This window comes from Macrobrachium nipponense, chromosome 34 (assembly GCF_015104395.2).
Source record: "Macrobrachium nipponense isolate FS-2020 chromosome 34, ASM1510439v2, whole genome shotgun sequence".
In the NCBI taxonomy this organism is placed as follows: domain Eukaryota; kingdom Metazoa; phylum Arthropoda; class Malacostraca; order Decapoda; family Palaemonidae; genus Macrobrachium; species Macrobrachium nipponense.
Genome location: NC_061095.1, coordinates 2,407,676 through 2,428,465, shown reverse-complemented (window position 1 = coordinate 2,428,465; position 20,790 = coordinate 2,407,676). Strand labels below are relative to the sequence as shown.

The window sequence follows — 20,790 nt, the reverse complement described above, 5'->3', positions numbered from 1 at the left end:
CATCAACAACCCAATTATCAACATTGTTATAAAAAAACAATCATAATGGTATGCAAATAATTCCTGAGATAATGTCTTTGTTCATTAAAGAAATTGAACCTAAAAAAAAGATATATTGTTATTTTCTATTAAAGTAATGAGCGGATAAATAGGAAACCTAGAATAATTAAGAAACAATAACACACTGATTCGAGTCTCTATTGCCATTTGGTCTCTGTCCAACAAAAGAGAATAATAGTATTAATTGAATATGGTTTATTGAAACAGCTACAACAACGCCTACTACAACAACATCTACAACAACAACTCCAGTGCCAACGACAACAACAACTACAACACCCCAGACATCAACTTGTAATTATGACATTCGTCCACCATCCTGGTTGATAATCACAACATTGTTTTTTGTTTGTCTGTGTTGTTTATTTCTCTCTCTCTCTCTCTCTCTCTCTCTTTCCTTACTCTGAGATGACTGGTAGTCCTGACTTTGGTTATAATTCTGTGCCCTCTCTCTCTCTCTCTCTCTCTCACACACACGCACGCACACACTCTCTCCCTCTCTTTCTCTCTTGTATACAGTCCTTACTCTGAGATATTCTGTAGGCTTGACAAATGCAATAGTTCTATGCTCTCTCTCTCTCTCTCTCTCTCTTTCCTTTGTACATAGTCCTTACTCTGAGATGATTAGTAGTAGTCTTGACCAAAGCTACAATTCAATTCCATACTCTGTAGTCTATTGTTTCTGTTTCCACGTCTATATAGTCGTTTGCACCGTCTACTGTAGCTGTAGTCTGCTCGTCTTGTATACTGGGCGTGTACGTTTGTATGGAATACACCTGTAAGTACACGGATACACGTGGAAATACACCCATTACACAACTCAATCTCGGCACTGAAAATTAGTAGTTGCACTGTAAAGGTAGGAAACGTGTACTTTGACAGCACATAAATATATATATATATATATATATATATATATATATATATATATATATATATATATATGTGTATGCATGTATATTTGTTTATACATATTCACAGAGAACGCCTAAAGGAATTAAATGATAAGTAAGTTAAGGCAGATGACAGAATCTAAACACTTATATATAAGTATAAAAACGAAACTTTGATACTTGACAACAACAAATAAAAAAAGGTATAAAAAAATAATAACACTTACATAATAGATTTAACAAGGTGAGTAAACTCTCTCTCTCTCTTTATTTCTCTCTCTCTCTCACATTGGTGAAATATTGCCATGAACGAGTAAAAACATTCCAGCCATCATAACCTCGTCTTGGAGAGAGAGAGAGAGAGAGAGAGAGAGAGAGAGAGAGAGAGAGAGAGGCTGGCTGTACCAAGCACGGATGACGTCAAAGGAATATAATACATAGCTACTTCTTATAACCACCTTTCTTACATTAGCAACACCAGCTCCTACAACCACTACAACCACGCCGGCGGAAACAACCACTACAACAACAACGACAACAACAACATCAACAGCTGCAGCGACTACAACCACAACAGCGGCAACTACAACTTCGACTACAGAAGCTGCGACAACCACGAGTACGATGACTTCCAGTTCAGAGACGACAACCGAGAGATGTAAGATAATTTCAATTTTTTTTGCTTACTGAAAAATAAAATTCTGATATCACTTTTTTGTGGAATATGTGGATATATTGAATGATATATATGCATATATTTATATAATTCTAATAATTATATTTTTTATATTTTTTAGGCATTGTCATCTTCATTATATCATTAACCCCACATCATTTTTTTTATATATATATATAATGATATATAATATATATAATATATTATATATATATTATATATCTAATATATTTATATATACATATATAAAGGTATATATAAATACAAAGGTATATATATATAATAAAACATTTATATAATCTAATAATTGATATTTTTCAGTCATTGTCATCTTCATTATATCATTATCATCATTTCTTGTTGTATATATATATATATATATATATATATATATATATATATATATACCTATATCATATTTTACCCATTTTCAGTCATTATCATCTTCATCATTTCATTATTTTCTCTCCTTGTCATTTCCTTCCCCTTAATCTTTCATTATACAGTTTTCCAAAAGTCTATGATACCTGTTTATTGTATATAATATAATGATAGTATACTATAATGGATTCTTGTATTTACTATTTTATAAATTTCACATTGAAATTTAAGGTCTATGATGCATAACGTACAAAAATATTGTATAATGTATTACGTAGCAAGTTTCGTATGTCTAAGATCCTTATCCTGAAGTATAGAATGTATGATGTATAGAATATAATGTATAATGTATAAAATATGTATAATGAGCCCTTGTATTTTCTTATTCATAATTATATAATATATTGTATTGCTAATATCTTACAAGAATACAATATTTTGTAATTTATTTCATAATACAATATATTGTACTGCTAATATCTTTTAAGAATATAGTAGTTTTTGTATTTTATTTCGTAATACAATATATTGTATATTGTATTGCTAATATCCTACAAGAATACAATATTTTGAAATTTATTTCAATACAATTTACTGTATTTCTAATATCTAACAGGAATACAATATTTTGTAATTGATTTTACAATACAATATATTGCATAGCTAATATCTTATAGAAATAATTATTTTGTAATTTATTTCATGATATAATATATTGCAAAGCTACTATCTTACAAAATACAATATTTCGTAATTTATTTTATGATACAATATATTGCATAGCTAATATCTTACAAAATACAATATTTTGTAATTTATTTTATAATGCAATGCATAGCTAATATCTTAGAAGAATACAATATTTTGTAATTTATTTCATAACAATACAATATACTGTATTGCTCCTCTGGCAACCCTAATAGCCGATTTCTCTCTACGGTACGATAACGATGCAATGAAGTTGCGTCATCCACAATTCTGGTTTTTGCGGGAGCAATTCAAACTCGCCCCCCCCCCCCCAAAAAAAAAAAAAAAAACGTATAGGAGGCAGGGACATTGGTAGTATCAAGAAAACCAAATAGGAATAGTCAACAATCTTTATTTGCAGCGAGAGAGAGACACACACACAACGTATGTGAAAGAAAATGAAAGAAAATTAGAGCAAATAATACGAAAAGTCTTAGAGAGATAAGACAGGGTACGTGAGAAGTAGGGAAAATAAACTTGGACTGAGATATAAAATATTAGAAAAAATTTAATAAATTAAAACCTTTAGACCACATGCACATTAAGTTGGGTGAAAATTAAATGAAAATAACATTGGACTGAGATATAAAATAATGATAAAAAAGTTTAATAAATTAAAACCTTTTGAACACGTGCACATTAAGTTGCGTGATAATGAAATGGAATTAAAATTGGACTGAGATATAAAATAGTTTTTTCTTTTTATAAAATTGGACTAAATATAAAATATTCTTTTTAAATAAATTAAAACCTTTTGACCACATGCACACACAGCTGAACGTAAATTAAAGAAAATAAAATTGGATATATAAAATAATTATAAAACCGCAAAATTGACGAAAATAAAACTGGAGATATAAAATAATTATAAACCCCATTTAAATAAAGAGAGTTTTTTTTTATCACACGCAGATAAAACTGGGTGAAAACGAAAGGAAATAAAATTGGATTGAGATATATAAAACAATTTCAAAAAAATGCATTTAAATAAAGTGGGACAGTCGAGTGGAAGATTATAATAAAATTCAACTGACATAAAACTGATACACATTTTGACCACACACATACAGTATATAAAAAAATCACACAATATATATATATATATATATATATATATATATATATATATATATATAAAACTGAATTTTCAAAGCTCACAAATTGGGTCATCTGTAGGATTTCCAGAAGGTCGCACGGACAGTGGGTCAGAAATTGAATTTCTGTGCGTTCTTTAAAATAGGTCAAATACTGAATGACTATCAATTCACACGAGGTGGGTCACGAACTTAAACCTTAGGTCACGTCACACACAATGGGGTCAATAAGTGACCTTTTACTTAGACTACTCACGGCTCAAAAACAAAATAAGATATGATTTAAAATGTTCAATTCAGCCAAAAATAAAATTCAAAACACTCGATTCACATTAGATTCAACTATTATAAAATTACCCACAGTAGGGTAAACATTTCCACACCAACCCACTCTCTCCACACTCAACCCCTCAACCCCACAAAAAATATATATTAATAACAATAAATGAAAAATTATGAATTTGAAAAATCTTCTCCCTCCACCCACAAAAGATATCAATAAAAAATAAAGGAAAAATTACCAACTGGAAAATATTCAGACGAAATATTCTCCAGAACTTTTCCAGAACCATTTCTGACTGGAACCTGGACTGGTAGTCTTTAAAGGGTCACAGTGTGACCTCGAAAACGAAATCAGGTTCATTTTTTCAGTTAAATGAAAATGGAAATTATCCAATTACCAAAAAAAAAAAAAAAATTCAGATCATTATGGGAAGACTGCCTTGATTAGTTTACAGAAACTAAGTTACATAATAAAATACAGAATGAATATATTCTGTCCTATATATATGTATATATATATATATATATATATAATATATATATATATATATATATATATATATAATCTCCAGTACCTCAAGTAGACATGATGGTATCTAACAGATTTTTATCTAAAAACTAAAGTGACACGCTTTCAAGGGCTGTCTGCCCCCATTGTCTGGTAGCCATAAATAAGAATCTCTGTTGGATTCCATCCTGTTTAAAAGAGGACCTGTTATATATATATATATATATATATATATATATTATATGTATATATATATTATATGATCATATATATATATATATATATATATACATATATTGCCTCTCAGAAAGGCAACCATACCAGCACTTGCTTTCAAGCCTATCCAGAGAGGCCAGCAATGCAAGGTCCTCCTCAGGTATCTACCTACCTATCTACCTAACAAGAAAAAGAAGAGAACAGCTTTTAAATGACAAGGCAACACCTCACAGGCCATGATAACAATCCCAGCGTGTTGTAGAGAATATGTCACGTTAACGATCGTTATGAATGTGCTGATTAGTCCGTTACGACGCAAACTGCCTGTCCGTGCTGTCATTCATAAATGAACTCATAGCGCTCATCGTAATGACTTACGTGGGTAATAACTCATAAACTTGGCCGACCACAGCGAAGTTGAATGTGGTTTCCCTTACATAATGGTCCCACTAATTTGTGCATTTAGACAACAGACGTTTACAGAGAATAAACAAAGAGAGAGAGAGAGAGAGAGAGAGAGAGAGAGAGAGAGAGAGAGAGAGAGAGAGAGAGAGAGAGAGAGAGAGAAAGGTACTTGTGAATGGGAATGTACTCATCAATAAATTATCTGTCACTTACAACCAAGATTACTTAAGACTGTCTTGTCTCAATATCTACATATACGAATTCATATCGGCCCCCTTTTCTATTACAATCTTCCTGAAACAGGCGAAACGAAACTGAAGACTATCTGGAAATAAAACTGACACAAGTTATTTTAAAACTGATGGGTTTTAGGAAGTCTCTCTGCTCCTCTTTTGAACATTGACTTCCTGCTCTCACATTAATCCAGCACTGCTTTGTTTAAAGATGAATTGGAATAGCTCTTTAGTCCTTAGAGCTTTTCACAGTATGCTGCATATCTTAATCTTAACATCAGTAACACTCTAAATCATTCGCGTCACATGCCTCTAAATGAAAGACACTCTTTGAATGGATACTTCCCTTGGTTCTATTCCAGATTATGACGCCTGATTTACACAGCTGGGAGATCTATAGGTATTGCCTGTCGTACTTTACGATCTGTCTAGTACAGTTTTCTAAATGATTATACTTTAACTGGGTAATCCAATTCAGTACCTACTTACTCACAGTTGTATATAGCAAGCCACTTCGTTTTGATATACATACGTTAAATGGCAATGCCATTCGTTAAAATTTTAAAATCTGATTCCATTCTCACGAAGCAATGCTCAAATGTTAACCCAATTCCCATTTAAGTTTTTGGTGACGTAACTCGTCTCGTGTGGTAAAAAAAAGTCACCAGGTTTCGAAAGGAGCAGTTTTGAAACCTACGCACAAATCACCTAATTAAATCTAAACAAATTACTATCTCACTCTGGGTCAGACGTCAATAGCAGAGAGATTATACACTATTTCCTTGAGGGAAACAAATTCCTCTGTGCCTTAAAAGTGTGCAAATATATATATATATGGGGACATATACAAAACACTGGATTTAATTAGTATGAGAGGGAAGCAAAGATGGAGGGTTCCGTTTTTCTTTCTTTTACAAAATAAATAGTCCCTGGTCACTATCATACTCTGCATTATTAACAAGTAGAAGAAGAACAACAGCAACAACAACCTCCTTCTTTCCTTACTGTATTTCAAACAGAAATCAACAAATCGTCTATATATATATACAGTAGACTTTGCATGTCAGGAGGACCTTTCCATTCGCCTCAGGTTTGTACAAACTCAGAACAAGTAATTTTTAGCAAACAATGCCAACAAACTTAAATGTCAGTTTCACCTGTGGATCAACACAGGTCCTAATTAACGTTTCAAGGATGAAATGACTGAAACCAATACGGACGACACAAGTTGTAAAACGGTTTGGACAGACACGATGTGTTCATGTTGCGGGGTACCTCATGTTGTCACGTCTACGTTACTCTACGTCACCAAGTCTAGTCTAATATGGCTTTATTATACATATATTTTTAGTTTTCTAAGACGACACTAAAGTCTCCTTGGTGTATAGTACGCACTACCACACGGACACAAACTACACAAAAAATCACAAGCATGTGAGTCTACGCTACGACAAAAGGTTGCTCGAAGCTTGGATTGTTGTCAGGATTCCCGTAGGCAGAATAGCCATCAGATGTTTCCAAACAAGCCTTGACTGGTAACTAGATGGGTGCTATGTACCTACCAAAACTCTCCTCAAAAATGAATAAACAAAATTTGCAGGCGGATCCTAATCAGTTTACCAACTGCTTCCTAAATGTCAAAAATCAGCAGGCAGATCTTAATCAGCTTACCAAGTTTCCTAATTGTCAAAGATCAGCAGGCAGATCTTAACCAGCTTACCAAGTTTCCTAAATGTCAAAGATTAGCAGGCACATCCTAATCAGCTTACCAAGTTTCCTAAATGTCAAAGATAAGCAGGTAGATGTTAATCAGCTTACCAGCAGTTTTCTAAATGTTAAAGATTTGTAGACAGACCTTATCAATTTACCAACAGCTTCCTAAAAGTCAAAGATTAGCAGGCAGATCTTAATCAGCTTACCTAGTTGCCTAAATGTCAATGCCTTACAGACTAATCAGTTTGCCAGCAGTTTCCTAAATGTCAAAAGTTAGCAGACAGCCCCTTAGTTTACCAGCTGTTTCCTAATTAACAAAGCTTAGCAGACAGCCTATAATCAGTTTGCCATTAGTTTCTCAAGAGTCAAAGCTTAGAAGACAGACCCTAATCAGTTTACCAACAGCTTCTTGAAAGTCAAGGATTAAATGACAGGACCTTAATCAGTTCACCTACTGTTTCACTGTCAAGCGCCTCATGGCAGGCTTCGAAGAGTTGCCAAATGCTTCCAGAAAACTCATCCACAGTTACCAGATATTTCCAAGAGAAGCAATCCATGATGCTCTTGATAAGTCGGAAACAAGCGAATAGGTGGCAAAGAGTTGGGAGGGCCACGTCAAATTATCTTTAAATAAAGAATCTCACATAGAATACTGACTCTCTGTTCTGGGATTGCAAAACCGATGATACGAACAGTGGATGTGTCACACGAGCTATGTAGCTAGTCAACCTCAGAATTGACGAATCTTTCACCTAACGAGAATATAAAACGTGTGAAAGGTAACGAGCATAACAAGAATTCTTTAAGCGTAACTTACCTGAGGAAAAGACAGATAGAATTACATTTTGCTTTGCTCAACTGAACTCAGGGTATGGGGACAACGCGAAATATCTTAGAAGTTGAAGATATCACAATAACATCAACCATTTTCAAAGTAGAACCATAATGATTAGAATATTATTCGTCATGGAAATGGTTAAGAAAATGAAAAAAGTAAAAATAAACAAGATTAACATTAACAAAAGTCAGCGACACTTAAAAGCAGTCTTACGAATCCTGATTATACTGAGATATACACAAGTGATTATACACCATTACACACCTTAAATACTGATTATTATTCTTACAAGGCAACGATTATACACACTTCGAAAATACTGACACAAGTGGAATGACTCAGGTTCTTCTAATCAGATGGCACCTTGACACCTGTCAGTCGGGGGCAAGAAACACACCTCTTTCATGGTGACTTAACAAGAGGCCACGTCCCCTGGATGGCAGAGTTACTAACGTTGCCAGACAGTAAGTGGCTGACCAATATTAATACCCGCCCTTTGGTATATTTGGCAATTATCAAACATGTCCCTTAGACAAGCTGCCAAAAAAACTTTCCGTCAATGACAATAAACTGGCAAAACTTTTCCAACAATGACAAACAATAAATTGGCAAAAACTCTCTCTGTCAATGACAGCCATTAAGTTGCCAAACACTTTCCTTCAGAACCGAACAGTCCCTCTCTGGAAGTGTTTGAAAACTCTACCATGCGCAGGGGGCGTGGCCTGCATCTCAGCTTAAATTAAAGACTTGAAACATGGTCCTACGTTCATTTCCTTAAAGGAGAAACCTAAGGATTGAATTTCATGTAAAAATTGTAATAACAATAAATCAGTAGTCTCTTCAGGGTCATCCATTTGAAGTAACAGAACCTGATTTCACGAACAAACCTTCTTGTAGACATTTGTCTTAATAAAATCATTGGAATAAGAGGTCCTAAATGTCAAATCATCTTTCTTTTGAAGTCCTTACCCCAAAATAAATATTTGTTTATGAGGAAATACTGTGTAGTCTTAGAGAAGCGAAGGGATTTCATAATGACAACAGCTCTTTTCTCTTGTTTCGGGACAATGTAAGCACTACAGTCACTCAGTGCCACAAGCAAAACGATACAAAACTTGTATTGGAATATGAATGTCTTACGTGTAAATGAAAAAAATTAGACTACTGTATTCTAGAGTTACAAAGTGATGTATCATAACCTGTATTCCTGGTTTTTTTAAATAAGATTTTAAGATAAAATTTCTGAGACAATTCAACAACAACAATAACAGGCAAGTGGAAGTGATTGTAACTGCATAGCTATTGCTAACAAAACAGTCACACACTTGGTGATGATTTTGTTTGAATATTTGAGCTTTCAAGATCACAACTGAGGCGTTGTTTCTTAGGATTGTTCATGATTGTCACTTCATCTGATTACACGAGAGTGAAGTCGCTTCGTAAACAAGATGATGTTGCTGTAGTTTAAATAAGATCAGGCCATAACCAGTGATTTTTGTAGAAAACAATAACTTCAAAACAACCTGTGATATGTCAATGTCATGCTTCTGTATGCAAAGAGTTTATAAAAGATATAACTTGTTTGACACAAATGGCACACACAGATAGACCACTATTTGCTGTTCCCTCTGACGTTTCCAAGTCAAAACCAACTTCACCATCAGTTCCTTTGCTGCTACTGTTCGTTAAATAAAAAAAACACAGAAATTATACGGGACTAGGGAGCCACTGAGAAGGGCGCTTAGAGAGCGAGGTTTGTCGGGACAGTGCCTTATCCTACTACAAGAGACAACAATGTATAAACAACATTTCTCTGTATACCCACCAGCCAGCTGGGGGACTGACAGAGTAATGGTAATGGATGAAAAATAATAGTTCTAAAAATAAGTCATATATATACACTCTCACAATCATATAATGCGGTCCGAGTCGCCGAGTCACGCAGACTTGACGGAGGGCTGGTCAGCTTTCTTCGTCTTCCGGTTAGTTGGAGGGATTCTCAGCTCGTTAAACCATTGTCAAGTCTTGGATCCAGCTCCACTGCTTGAGATCTCAGAACGAGTAATTCAGCCCTGAATCCGATTAGTCCTCGCACTTTTTACTGAAGAGCAGAGGTTAGTGGAGCTTCTGACAGCACAAATGCTCGGCAGCAATTCTATCAGAGATACACACTCCTTTCTGCACGGTCAGAAGCAAGGAAAAACTGCCCCGTCACTCATTCTTTGGTTAATCTGAGGAGTAACTAATCCGAAACTTCCAAAAACTGACAAACGTCATACAAAAATAACTGTCAAGTTTTAGTGCAAAATTATGTTAAAAAATCAACAGAAAAATAGCCTATTTCTATACCTATTAGAAGACCAAGACATTGGCACTGAAAATCGTCCATTCTCCTTTCTTTTAAAGGATTATTTCTCAAATATATATAGCACAACAAATTTCTCAGTAAATATAAATTACAAGTTATTGAACATTCTTCAACGTTTTCCTGGTCTCTCAGTGTTTCTGAACCTGAAGTATGAAACTTACACAACCCTTACAACCACCATCACTAAACTGCATATCTGTGATTGTCTGAAGACCAAAAAATAATTGTTTACGCGAAGAATGCTCCGGTCTGATTCACCCTTTCCTTCTGCATTTGCTATCGAGCGGCGACTGCTAATATAAATATACAGCGGTACGAGTTTGGCACGTCAACTGAGAACCATCACTCTACGTTTTGTGCTTCGTTGACAAATGCCTCGATTTGTTCCTCTGCAGGTGTTCTCTCAGCTTCCTGATCTGCCTGACGGCGGCGTAAACCTTCGGACAGTTCTTCTTGGAAGCCAAGTCGACGATCGAGCCATCCCCTGGGAGCAAGGGAGCTCCCCGGCTGAACTTGTTCCAGAGGTGGATGCCCACAGTGTTCTGACCCCAAGCCCAAACGCTGCTGCCACCAGCCACGAACAGGTCTTCCCAGCGCTTCCAGTGCAGAGGGTAGAAGGTTGACGGCTCTGTAAGGACACGATTGGAATCAGGAACAGTTTGCTGGTTTCTTATATCAAATGGATGCCTTCTGAGCTGGGGATGCAAACACATGCAACCATCTCAACTAAAAGGAGGTAGTTCCAGGGAAAAAAACCGCACAATGGCCTCTGCCTCCTTCATACTTTACTGCAGAGCTGTGGATGAACATCAGCCCTTTCACAGACTTGAACAGGAGCCTCATCAGCCTTCACACTCTGCTCCATTCATCTTCTATCTCAGTACCTCTTTCACAACATCTACCTAGCATCCTTTGGGTCTTCTCCTCCTCCTCCTCCTCCTCCCTCCTAATCGTGTGCTTTTCCCCGCACGGCCAAACCATCTTTTCAAACTCCCAGTCCAACCTTTCGCTTGAGTTAACCTTTGCACCCAGTCTCTTGTCCAGCCCTACATTTCAGTTCTCACGTCAACTATGCTATGCAAACAATACGTCAAGCACGCTTCCTCTATTCTGTGACTAACCTCCTCCTCTCTCATCCTGCCGCCTTCCTTTGTAATGATCAAGTCACTCCATTTGTCCATCGTTCACATTAACATCTGTTGCTCCTTATTCCTGGTTTCCATTTGCTGTCATAACATTACTCTGCATTTCCCCCGACATATTAACTTTTCAACCTTAATCCTTTTTATAAAAATCTTCTCCCTCTCTACATTTATTCAATGCTTTCTCCTACTATCCCACTTTTTCTTCTTTGACACCCTGTCCACGTAAAAATATTATCTTTCGTATTTTCTTTCCTAAATCTTTCATTTCTCATCCAACCACTTGGTGCTTGTCATTAGCATAGAGCAGCTCATCAGGCTACACAGGCTGTGAATATTCTATGAAGGCAATATCGAGATTTCATGCAAAATCTCATCATAAAATGATCAAAAGCTTCATTGTTTCAAGGGAGATAATGTTTAGGTCTTTTCATTTATGTCAGTAGCAATACTGACCGGGTACTGAACGCATGCATGTAAATGAATATACATATAATAGTATATGGACATCCAGACACACAAGAATTTATATTCTCTGGTCCATATCGTCCTTTGAACTTAAGTTCCAGTTACTCATTAATTCATCTTTTCCGTCCTTTTCTCTGGGACCTTGAGGCTTAACTGACCCTGTGATAAAATGACATGAAAACTACACATAACTGAACATGCAGCCAACAGGACTAACCTAGCATGACCAGATCCTTGCAATGATGATGGTCTGAGATGTTGTGGATGTTGCAGATGTTCTTGACAGCTCTCTGAAAGACCCCTGGGCCATTGTGGCCCCAAACGTTCTTCTTGAAGTGCTCTGTCAGTTCCTTGGTGGCCTCTTTGCACAGCCAGTGGTCCTTTGGCATTCTGGAAGGTGAAGAGTATAATTAAAAAGAGGAAATATTTGGACCCAGTCTCTTGCAATCTACATTTCTAGAGGCCTCACTAAATGACAGAGAGAAGAGACAAAGACCTACCTGAAGGCGCCGTTAGACAGTTGGTCCCACTTTTCCCTCCCTATCCAGGTGTCGCTGGGCGGAAGCGGCGCCACTATCCACATGTCCAGATCCAGGTACGTTCCTCCGACTGAGCAGACGACGCCAAGCCGAAGGGCGTCCGACAGGTTGATTCCCGCCCAGTCTGTGGTGGAATGACGATTCTTGGTTAGTTACTAGTTCATTAGATTGTGACTGTACATAGTTACTGGGTGGAGTAAGGATTCCAAGTTACTACTCTTTTGATTGTGACTATACTCAATTACTGGGTGGAGTAAGGATTCTCAGTTATTACTCTTTTGATTGTGACTGTACTCAGTTACTTGGTGGAGTAAGGATTCTGAGTTACTACTCTTTTGATTGTAACTGTTCTCAGTTACTGAAATCTAACATTTCCTTTTCCTCACCTGTTCCCCTGGCCCACTCCATCTCCTTCAGCCAGCGGTTGAGCTTCCCGGTTCCCTGGATGGCGTCGTCCACATCCAGCGTCGTTATCAGGATGTTCTGGTGGGTGGAGAGTGCCTGGATGATGGCGTCAGTGCTGCCCACGTGGGTGGAAGTCAGGGCCAAGTGGACATAGTAGTCTGGGTGGTGGACTGCCGCGCTTTCCACGGCGCAGGCCTGTGCAGAAATATCAATGATAAGTTTATGCTGCCACACTTTCAACAACGTAGGCCTGTGTGAATTAACAAATAAACAACACATAGTAAATAATAAATCATAAGTTATTACTTCAATATCGGGATATATAAGCACAATATAGAGATAGGAAATTGTAATAATATGTTTAATTCTTCAATAATGGGATTTTGAGGCCTAACATATAGAGATGGAGAATGACAGTCGAACTGATGAAGGAATAAATGATAGATGAATAAATTTATAATAACAATAATAGTTCACTTGAATAGAGATGGCAGCCTCAGCTGGACTGATTTAATGCGTTTTTTCGGTCTTCTTCTCTTATTATTATTACCATTATTATCACTATTATTTGGGAAAACTCTCTATTGCGAGAGTATATATAATGTTCTAAGAGGTCCACAATAATAAAAAATGTTGCGAGTTCGTGTATAATATAAAAACCCTTTACAAAGCTTTCGAACCCCTTCCCTGGGTTCATCTTCAGTCCAAAGAAAAAAAAAAGATGAACCCAGGGAAGGGTTCGAAAGCTTGGTAAAGGGTTTTTAAATTATACAAGAACTCGCAACATTTTTTATTATTGTGGACCTCTTAGAACATTACTATTATTATAAATAACCAACTTGGCAACTCTTCCGCAATCATGACGTCACGAGATACTAAGCCCCAGGAGAAGAGTATCCCAATGTTATCCCTTTGCCCAGGTTTATTCCGTCAACTGTACACATCTCACGGGACAACATTGGAAGTGGAGGAGGAGGAGGAGGAGGAGGGTATGCAGGGTGGGGGGTGGGGGGATTGCTACAGGGTCCCTAGAAGGACCCATTGCGTGTCAGGATGTCGGCTGGATCAATCGAGGTCTAACCCAGCGGTCAAGGGACATTGATTTTCTGTTAATCTTGGCGCGATTATTAGATGTTATGGTTTTATTTATTATTGTATTTTTTGTGTGCGTGCCAGCGATGTTGTAGGTGTGGACGCGTTTGTGTATGTGTAGTTTGTATACGCGTCTGCATGATTACATATGTATACACAAGCACATGAACATATACATATATATATATATATATATATATATATATATATATATATATATATATATATATATATATATATTTTATATCATGAGGTCAAGTGTATCTACTGTGAATTTTTTAAGCATAAATACATATGTATAGTCTTTAAATATGTATCCATACATATGCATGCATTGCAATCCCGTATACGAACTGTATATGCATAAAAGTGTATATTATATATATTATATAATATATATATATATATATATAAAATATATATAATGAAAACTAAAATGCCATTGAAATTGAAAACATATAATTAATATAAAAAACACCATATAATTACTGATGGTAATTCAATCCTGACCACTGATGAGAAAAAATATTAACATCTACCCATTCAATATAAATATATATATATATATATATATATATATATATATATATATATATACTATATACACATATATATATATATATATATATATATATATATAGAGAGAGAGAGAGAGAGAGAGAGAGAGAGAGAGAGACTCTCCTACCATCTTGGCATTGAGGGCGGAGGCGCAAGTTGTCTCCAGGAAGAAGATATTCCGGGCCTCGGACGAGGCGTTGAATTTGGGCAACCTGACGGGGAAGGGCGGCGTCTCCTGGTGGGGCGGGCATGCTGCCGCCCTCCAGCCCGCTTCGCCCACGCCCCCTTCCACGCCCATGACCACGTCGATGGCGAAGTGGTCCTCATAGTCGGCCACGACGGCGGGGAGGCTCGGGTTCGTCCGGGTTCCTGGAGGGGCGGGAGAAGGAGGAAGGGAGTGACTAGTTTGGTGTTACTTTAGAAAGTTTAAGGTTTTTTGTGGTTTTTCTCTTGAGGGTATTTCGTTTTTTTTTGTTTTTTTTTTTTTTTTTTTTTTTTTTTTTTTTTTGTTAGTCTTTGGGAGATTTTTTCCAGTGCCTGAATTAACCGAAATATCAATAAACAAGTTGTATCTTTTATTGTTAATAATACTGTCGTTGTTAAATTATAATAACAACATCATAACAATGATATCACGACACTATAAATAGCTGAAGATTATAATGACACAATCATCAATATATAGACAGGAAGACACCAATGCTTATTGAAAATCGTCAATACCTAGATATAATGATCAAAATCATCAATATCTAGATAATACTTATTCACAATCATCAATATCTAGACAGGAAGACACCAAAGCTTATTCACAATTATCAATATCTAGATAGGAAGACACCAATACTTATTCACAATCATCAATATCTACATATAATGACACCAAAACTTATTTACAATCAATGTCTAGATAGGAAGACACCAATACTTATTCAAAATCGTCAATACCTAGATATAATGACACCAATACTTATTCACAATCATCAATATCTTGATAGAAAGACACCAATGCTTATTCACAATCAATATCTAGATAGGAAGACACCATACTTATTCACAATCATCAATATCTAGATAGGAAGACACCAATGCTTATTCACAATCAATATCTGGATAGGAAGACATCAATACTTATTCAAAATCGTCAGTATATAGATATGAAGACACCAATACTTATTCACAATCAATATCTGAATAGGAAAACACCAATACTTATTCAAAAGCATAAAAGCTTACTTGTCTCCTCTAGAGACTGACTGACTTCAAGCAATCGCAGCGCTTGCAAAATTCGGCCAGAAAAATAATTGCCAGCTCTAAATCCACGACTACCCTTCTACTTTATGGTTGATTTCAAGGCTTGGGGGACATAGTTATATAGTATATAGTTTCGTGACCGTCCTGTTCGAAGGTTCGTGACTGAGCGCACTTATCCAAGAGGAACGGCTACGTGTGTGTGTGTGTGTGTGTGTGTTTATACAAGTTACAACCCTTTTCACTCTATCGGGATCAAGTGGGCCTCTGCTGAAATTTCGGCGTTCCAGAAGCGTGCGCATAGATAGGTATTGATTCGATAGACATGAAGGTAAAACCGCGTTGGTTTTGTGCATAAAAAGCAAGTTTAGGCGACTGGAAATGACTTATATGAAACCTAGCCCAATAGTTAAGGACAGCAGGACAGATACAGGGGTTCTTAACCTTTTGATGACTCCAAATAAATTGCCCAGTACGGTTCCATACCCTATTTGCTTAAGCCTACTTAAGTCCTTTTTGTTGGCAACTTCATATACTTAATACATACTTCAGGTATGAATAGCTAGGAATAGAACATACAAGAAGATCAAACGTATTTATAGTTTTATATAGTTATTCACAAAATGTACCCATGTATACATGGACGCATTAAAATCAAATAATCAAGTCTCATACCCACTAGCACGTGATTCTCATACCCCCAGAGGGGCATGATACACCTTGTCAAGAATCCCTAGAATAGAATACAGAATCTAGGTCAAAGGTCAAGCGCTGTGACCTCTGGTGGTCATTCAGCGTCGAAAGGGACATTTGACAGCGAAAAGGTTTGACAGGTCCACTGATACCGATACCATCCCCTACGGAGCACGTAATGGTTATTTGCCTGGGTTTCCGTCGTACAAACACGTATGAGTACGACATTCACTAGAGAACTCTTCATTTTTCGTACAGAATGGTATACGTTTTTTTGCACCTACGGAGTAGTGCGTGATTTGTACGTGGGGAGTTTATCGTACAATGCAGACTTCAGGACTTTCGTGCATTATGATAAGAGTTTTTTCTGTACGTGTTCTGTACGGGAGTAGGAGTTTCGTACATAATAGCAAGAGTTTTGTACACGTATAGAATTGTACAGGAGTAGGACTTTCGTATACAGTGACCGAGGTTTTGAACATGTATAGAATTGTACATATTTTGTACGGGAGTAGGACATTCGTACTCAGTGGCAGAGGTTTAGTACATGTACGGAGTTGTATACGTGTTTTGTATGGGAGAACATTATCGTACAACGCAGCAAACTTTAGTACATAAGTAAACAATGATACGTTTTGTACCTATGTACGTGTTTAGTAGTAGGGGGGGGGGGTGGGGGGGAGATAATCGTATAGTGGTACCTGGCATGATAACACGTTGCTACGTAGCACACACACACACACAAAAGCTTGCAAATATCACTGAGGTTTCATTTCTTTGCAAGTATTGATTAATGACCTCGACTCCGTGGCTATGATAGCCAGTTTCATTTGTTTTCCTCAGTTACTCAATCAGTCACTAACATTTTTATCTGTTTATTTATCTATTTTCCTTTCTAATTACTGGTCTCCTCTTCCTCTGTTTTTAATAAAGGCCAAATTCCCTGGAAGCTTAAATTTCAATCAGTGGTCCTTTTGGTGGGGTCGTTCGAATAATAATAATAATAATAATAATAATAATAATAATAATAATAATAATAATAATAATAATAATAATAAAGTATTAATTTCATTCAGAAGATGAACCCTATCTACATTGAACAAGCCCACCACGAGCCACTGAATTGAAATTCAAGCTCCCATTGGATATGGAGTTCATCTGAAAGAAGCTACAGTAGGCAATGGAAAGTAGTACAGAAGGAAGAGATCAGTTATTAGAAAGATGCTGTGGATGGTCTCTGCAAAGTTTCCTCGGCGCCAGGATGCTACCTGTTAACTGCCCTGCCTCTCTATAGATTGAAAATCGACTCTGAGTCCTTGTTGAACTTGTCCTCAATCCCCAGACACCAGACCTGAACAGAAAGTGCAGGTAAACATCTCACCACTGTCCTGTACTTTAACATTGCTTTACACCAATTTTCATCTTTCAATCAGGTACATATTCTACTCTGAGGCCTTGTCAAACTTGTCCTCAATCCCCAGACACCAGACCTGAACAGAAACTGCAGTTGAACATCTAACCACTGTCCTGCTACTCTGATATTACACCAATTTCCATCATTCAATCAAGTACATATTCTACTCTGATGCCTTGGTAAACTTACCCTCAATCCCCAGACACCAGATCTGTACAGAAAGTGCAGAAAAGAAAACACACAACTCACCAGCAAAGATCTTTATCACAAGAACCGTCAGCACCACCCCGGCCACTATGAAGCCCGCGAGTGTCCTAGAGAACATGAGGAAGCGGTACGGGTCACAGGATCTCAGGTACAGGCAGTCGCGGCCGCAGGAGGAGGAACCACACCGGCAGCAGAGGCTATACCACCGAAGTCTGCTCTGTAGGAGGAAAACGAGAAAGAGGGCAAAACCCTTAACCCTTACCTTCCCCCTCTACCCTCCAACCCCTCCCACCCTTCAACCACCACTTTCCAAACCCTTTACCTCAACCCCCCCTCCCTCCATAACCTTTTAGCTGGGAAGTTGGGTTAAAATAGGGCATTTAATGAACTAGGTACAGTTTACCTTACATTCCTGAAGGCTGCTCTGTAAAGGTGGGTTAAAAATGGAGGTCGGTTGCAGGGCCTAGGTACAGCTTAGGCTACCGAAGGCGGCTCTGTAAAGGTGGGTTAAAACGAGAGGTCGGTTAATGAGCTAGGTACAGTTTATGCTACTGAAGGCTGCTGTGTAAAGGTGGGTTAAAAGGGGAGGTCATGCAATGTACTCTGTGACAAGTCTTCATTCAAAGAATCCTATAATATCCTGTTATCTCTTTGCAGAGCTGCTTTCAGTAGAGTAGGCAACTTGCCTGTATCTTCAACAGTATAAGATGTACCTTCGTTTACTGTCATGGCTACAGCTTAAGCTACTGTTTGTGAATTCATTCATAAATCTACTTGCAAAAACTGTAAAGGACTTTTCAATGACAGCTGTCATCCAAATATTCGTTTTGAATAGCCTAGTATGCCTGTGAATACGTGCAAAATAATACACCCGAGAAAATACTCTACCTAGGAAAGTACACAGAAAGCACTTAGACTAATAACTTCATAAAACATGTGCGCGAATAATTGATTTCCGAAAGTAAATATACCTCAAGGACGCTTGTAATATGTGAAGAGAATGCAGCGAGCGAAACTCACCCTTTTGAACTAGAAATAATAAGGGTAATTTTGATATTTGAACAGGGGTTTAATAAAGGTCCATTTAATCATGTTCAACCATTTGTAGCTGTTCATTTGCATTGCTTCCACGCTTCACATATCAGCCATTTTAACCCCGAGACCCACCTAAAACCGGCCCCCCCACCCCCCACAAAAAAGGGGTTACCTAGAGGTACCCTATTATTTTAACCCACCCACCCAAAACCGGCCTCTCCATCCCCAACCAAAGAGGAGCTTATGCGATCACAAATTCCAACAGACTACCAATGAGTCTTTCCCATTCTGTCATGCCTATGGTATTTTACTTTTCCTAGTCTCCTCCTTGAATTCTAAACAGTAGCCACCTAGTTCCCGATGAACCGACTGGTTTTATTCCATCATTTACGTCACATTCCCTGATCCACAGGGTCATGAAGATCCAGGATGACCAGAAATGATATGCGAACAGGTCACAGGTCACGGGTCAGTCTGCACACTCGTTTAGCAATAATCACTTACTAACTACAGCAAGGAAAGTATGCTTTTAGATTCAGTTTGTGCGTTTGTTTGCCAGTAGGTACAGTTTGTTTGCCTGTGTATTTATTTGTTACCAGGTACACTTTGTTTTTTGTAAAGTACAGTTTTTACAGCTAGTTTATTTTTTTTGTCAGCAGGACAGTTTGGTTGTTTGTTTGTTTGTCAGCAGGTACAGTTTGTTTGCCTGGTATTAGTCTGTTAGAAGGTACAATTTGTTTGTTTATAGGTACAGTTTTTACAGATAGTTTATTTTTTTAGCAGGTACAGTTTGATTGTTTGTCAGCAGGTACAGTTTGTTTGCTTGTGTATTTGTCTGTTAGAAGGTACAAATTGTTTGTTTCTAGGTACAGTTTTTACAGCTAGTTTATTTTTGTTAGCAGGACAATTTGTTTGTTTGTTTATTTGTTAGCAGATACAGTTTGTTTGCTTGTGTATTCGTCTGTTAGAGGGTACAACTTGTTTGTTTGTAGGTACAGTTTTTACAGCTAGTTTATTTTTGTTAGCAGGACAGTTTGTTTGTTTGTTTGCTTGTCAGCAGGTACAGTTTGTTTGCTTGTGTATTTGTCTGTTAGCAGGTACAATTTGTTTGTTTCTAGGTACAGTTTTTACAGTTAGTTTACTTTTTTTTAGCTGGACAATTTTTTTGTTTGTTAGCAGATACAGTTTGCCTGCTTGTGTATTTGTCTTTTAGCTGGTACAGATTGTTTGTTTGTAGGTACAGTTTTTACAGTTAGTTTATATTTTTTAGCAGGACAGTTTGTTTGCTCGTTAGCAGTTTTAGGCTCATTGTTAACAAGAGGGTACTTACAAAAACCTGACCAAAGTTGGACCTCGTCCTAACGACAGACAACTGAATTTTGGGGAACATGCTACCTGGATAAGGAACCTGGATGTTTTTCCAGTTTTTCCAGGGCTAAATCTTGAGAGAGTGAATGAAACGCCTCCACAGCAGTTGCGGTGGGAATTCTCACTCTCTCTTTCTCTCTCTCTCTCTCTTTTAGTCAATACGTGAGGAAAATACACCTGTTGTCACTCCCAGGAAAGCCGGGT

The 20,790-nt window shown here is 37.2% G+C and overlaps 1 protein-coding gene across 2 annotated transcripts in view; it reads right to left on the bottom strand.

The window, feature by feature from the left end:
- Positions 1-3,093: 3,093 nt before the first annotated feature.
- The window catches only part of LOC135207821 (lactosylceramide 4-alpha-galactosyltransferase-like), a 27,346-nt gene continuing 9,649 nt past the window's right edge, over positions 3,094-20,790 (bottom strand). The window contains exons 3-9 of one of the 2 annotated variants that reach the window (XR_010313065.1): positions 18,226-18,400; positions 14,746-14,987; positions 12,950-13,163; positions 12,525-12,687; positions 12,242-12,414; positions 3,330-11,042; positions 3,094-3,233 (exon numbers count right to left, since the gene is read on the bottom strand). Coding sequence is in view for 1 of the 2 variants with exons in the window: in XM_064239677.1 (XP_064095747.1) it covers positions 10,762-11,042; positions 12,242-12,414; positions 12,525-12,687; positions 12,950-13,163; positions 14,746-14,987; positions 18,226-18,400 (1,248 nt within the window). In the remaining variant the exon portion in view is untranslated. Of the gene's footprint in view, positions 11,043-12,241; positions 12,415-12,524; positions 12,688-12,949; positions 13,164-14,745; positions 14,988-18,225; positions 18,401-20,790 lie in introns of both variants that reach the window. The other variant, XM_064239677.1, reaches the window with a different exon arrangement.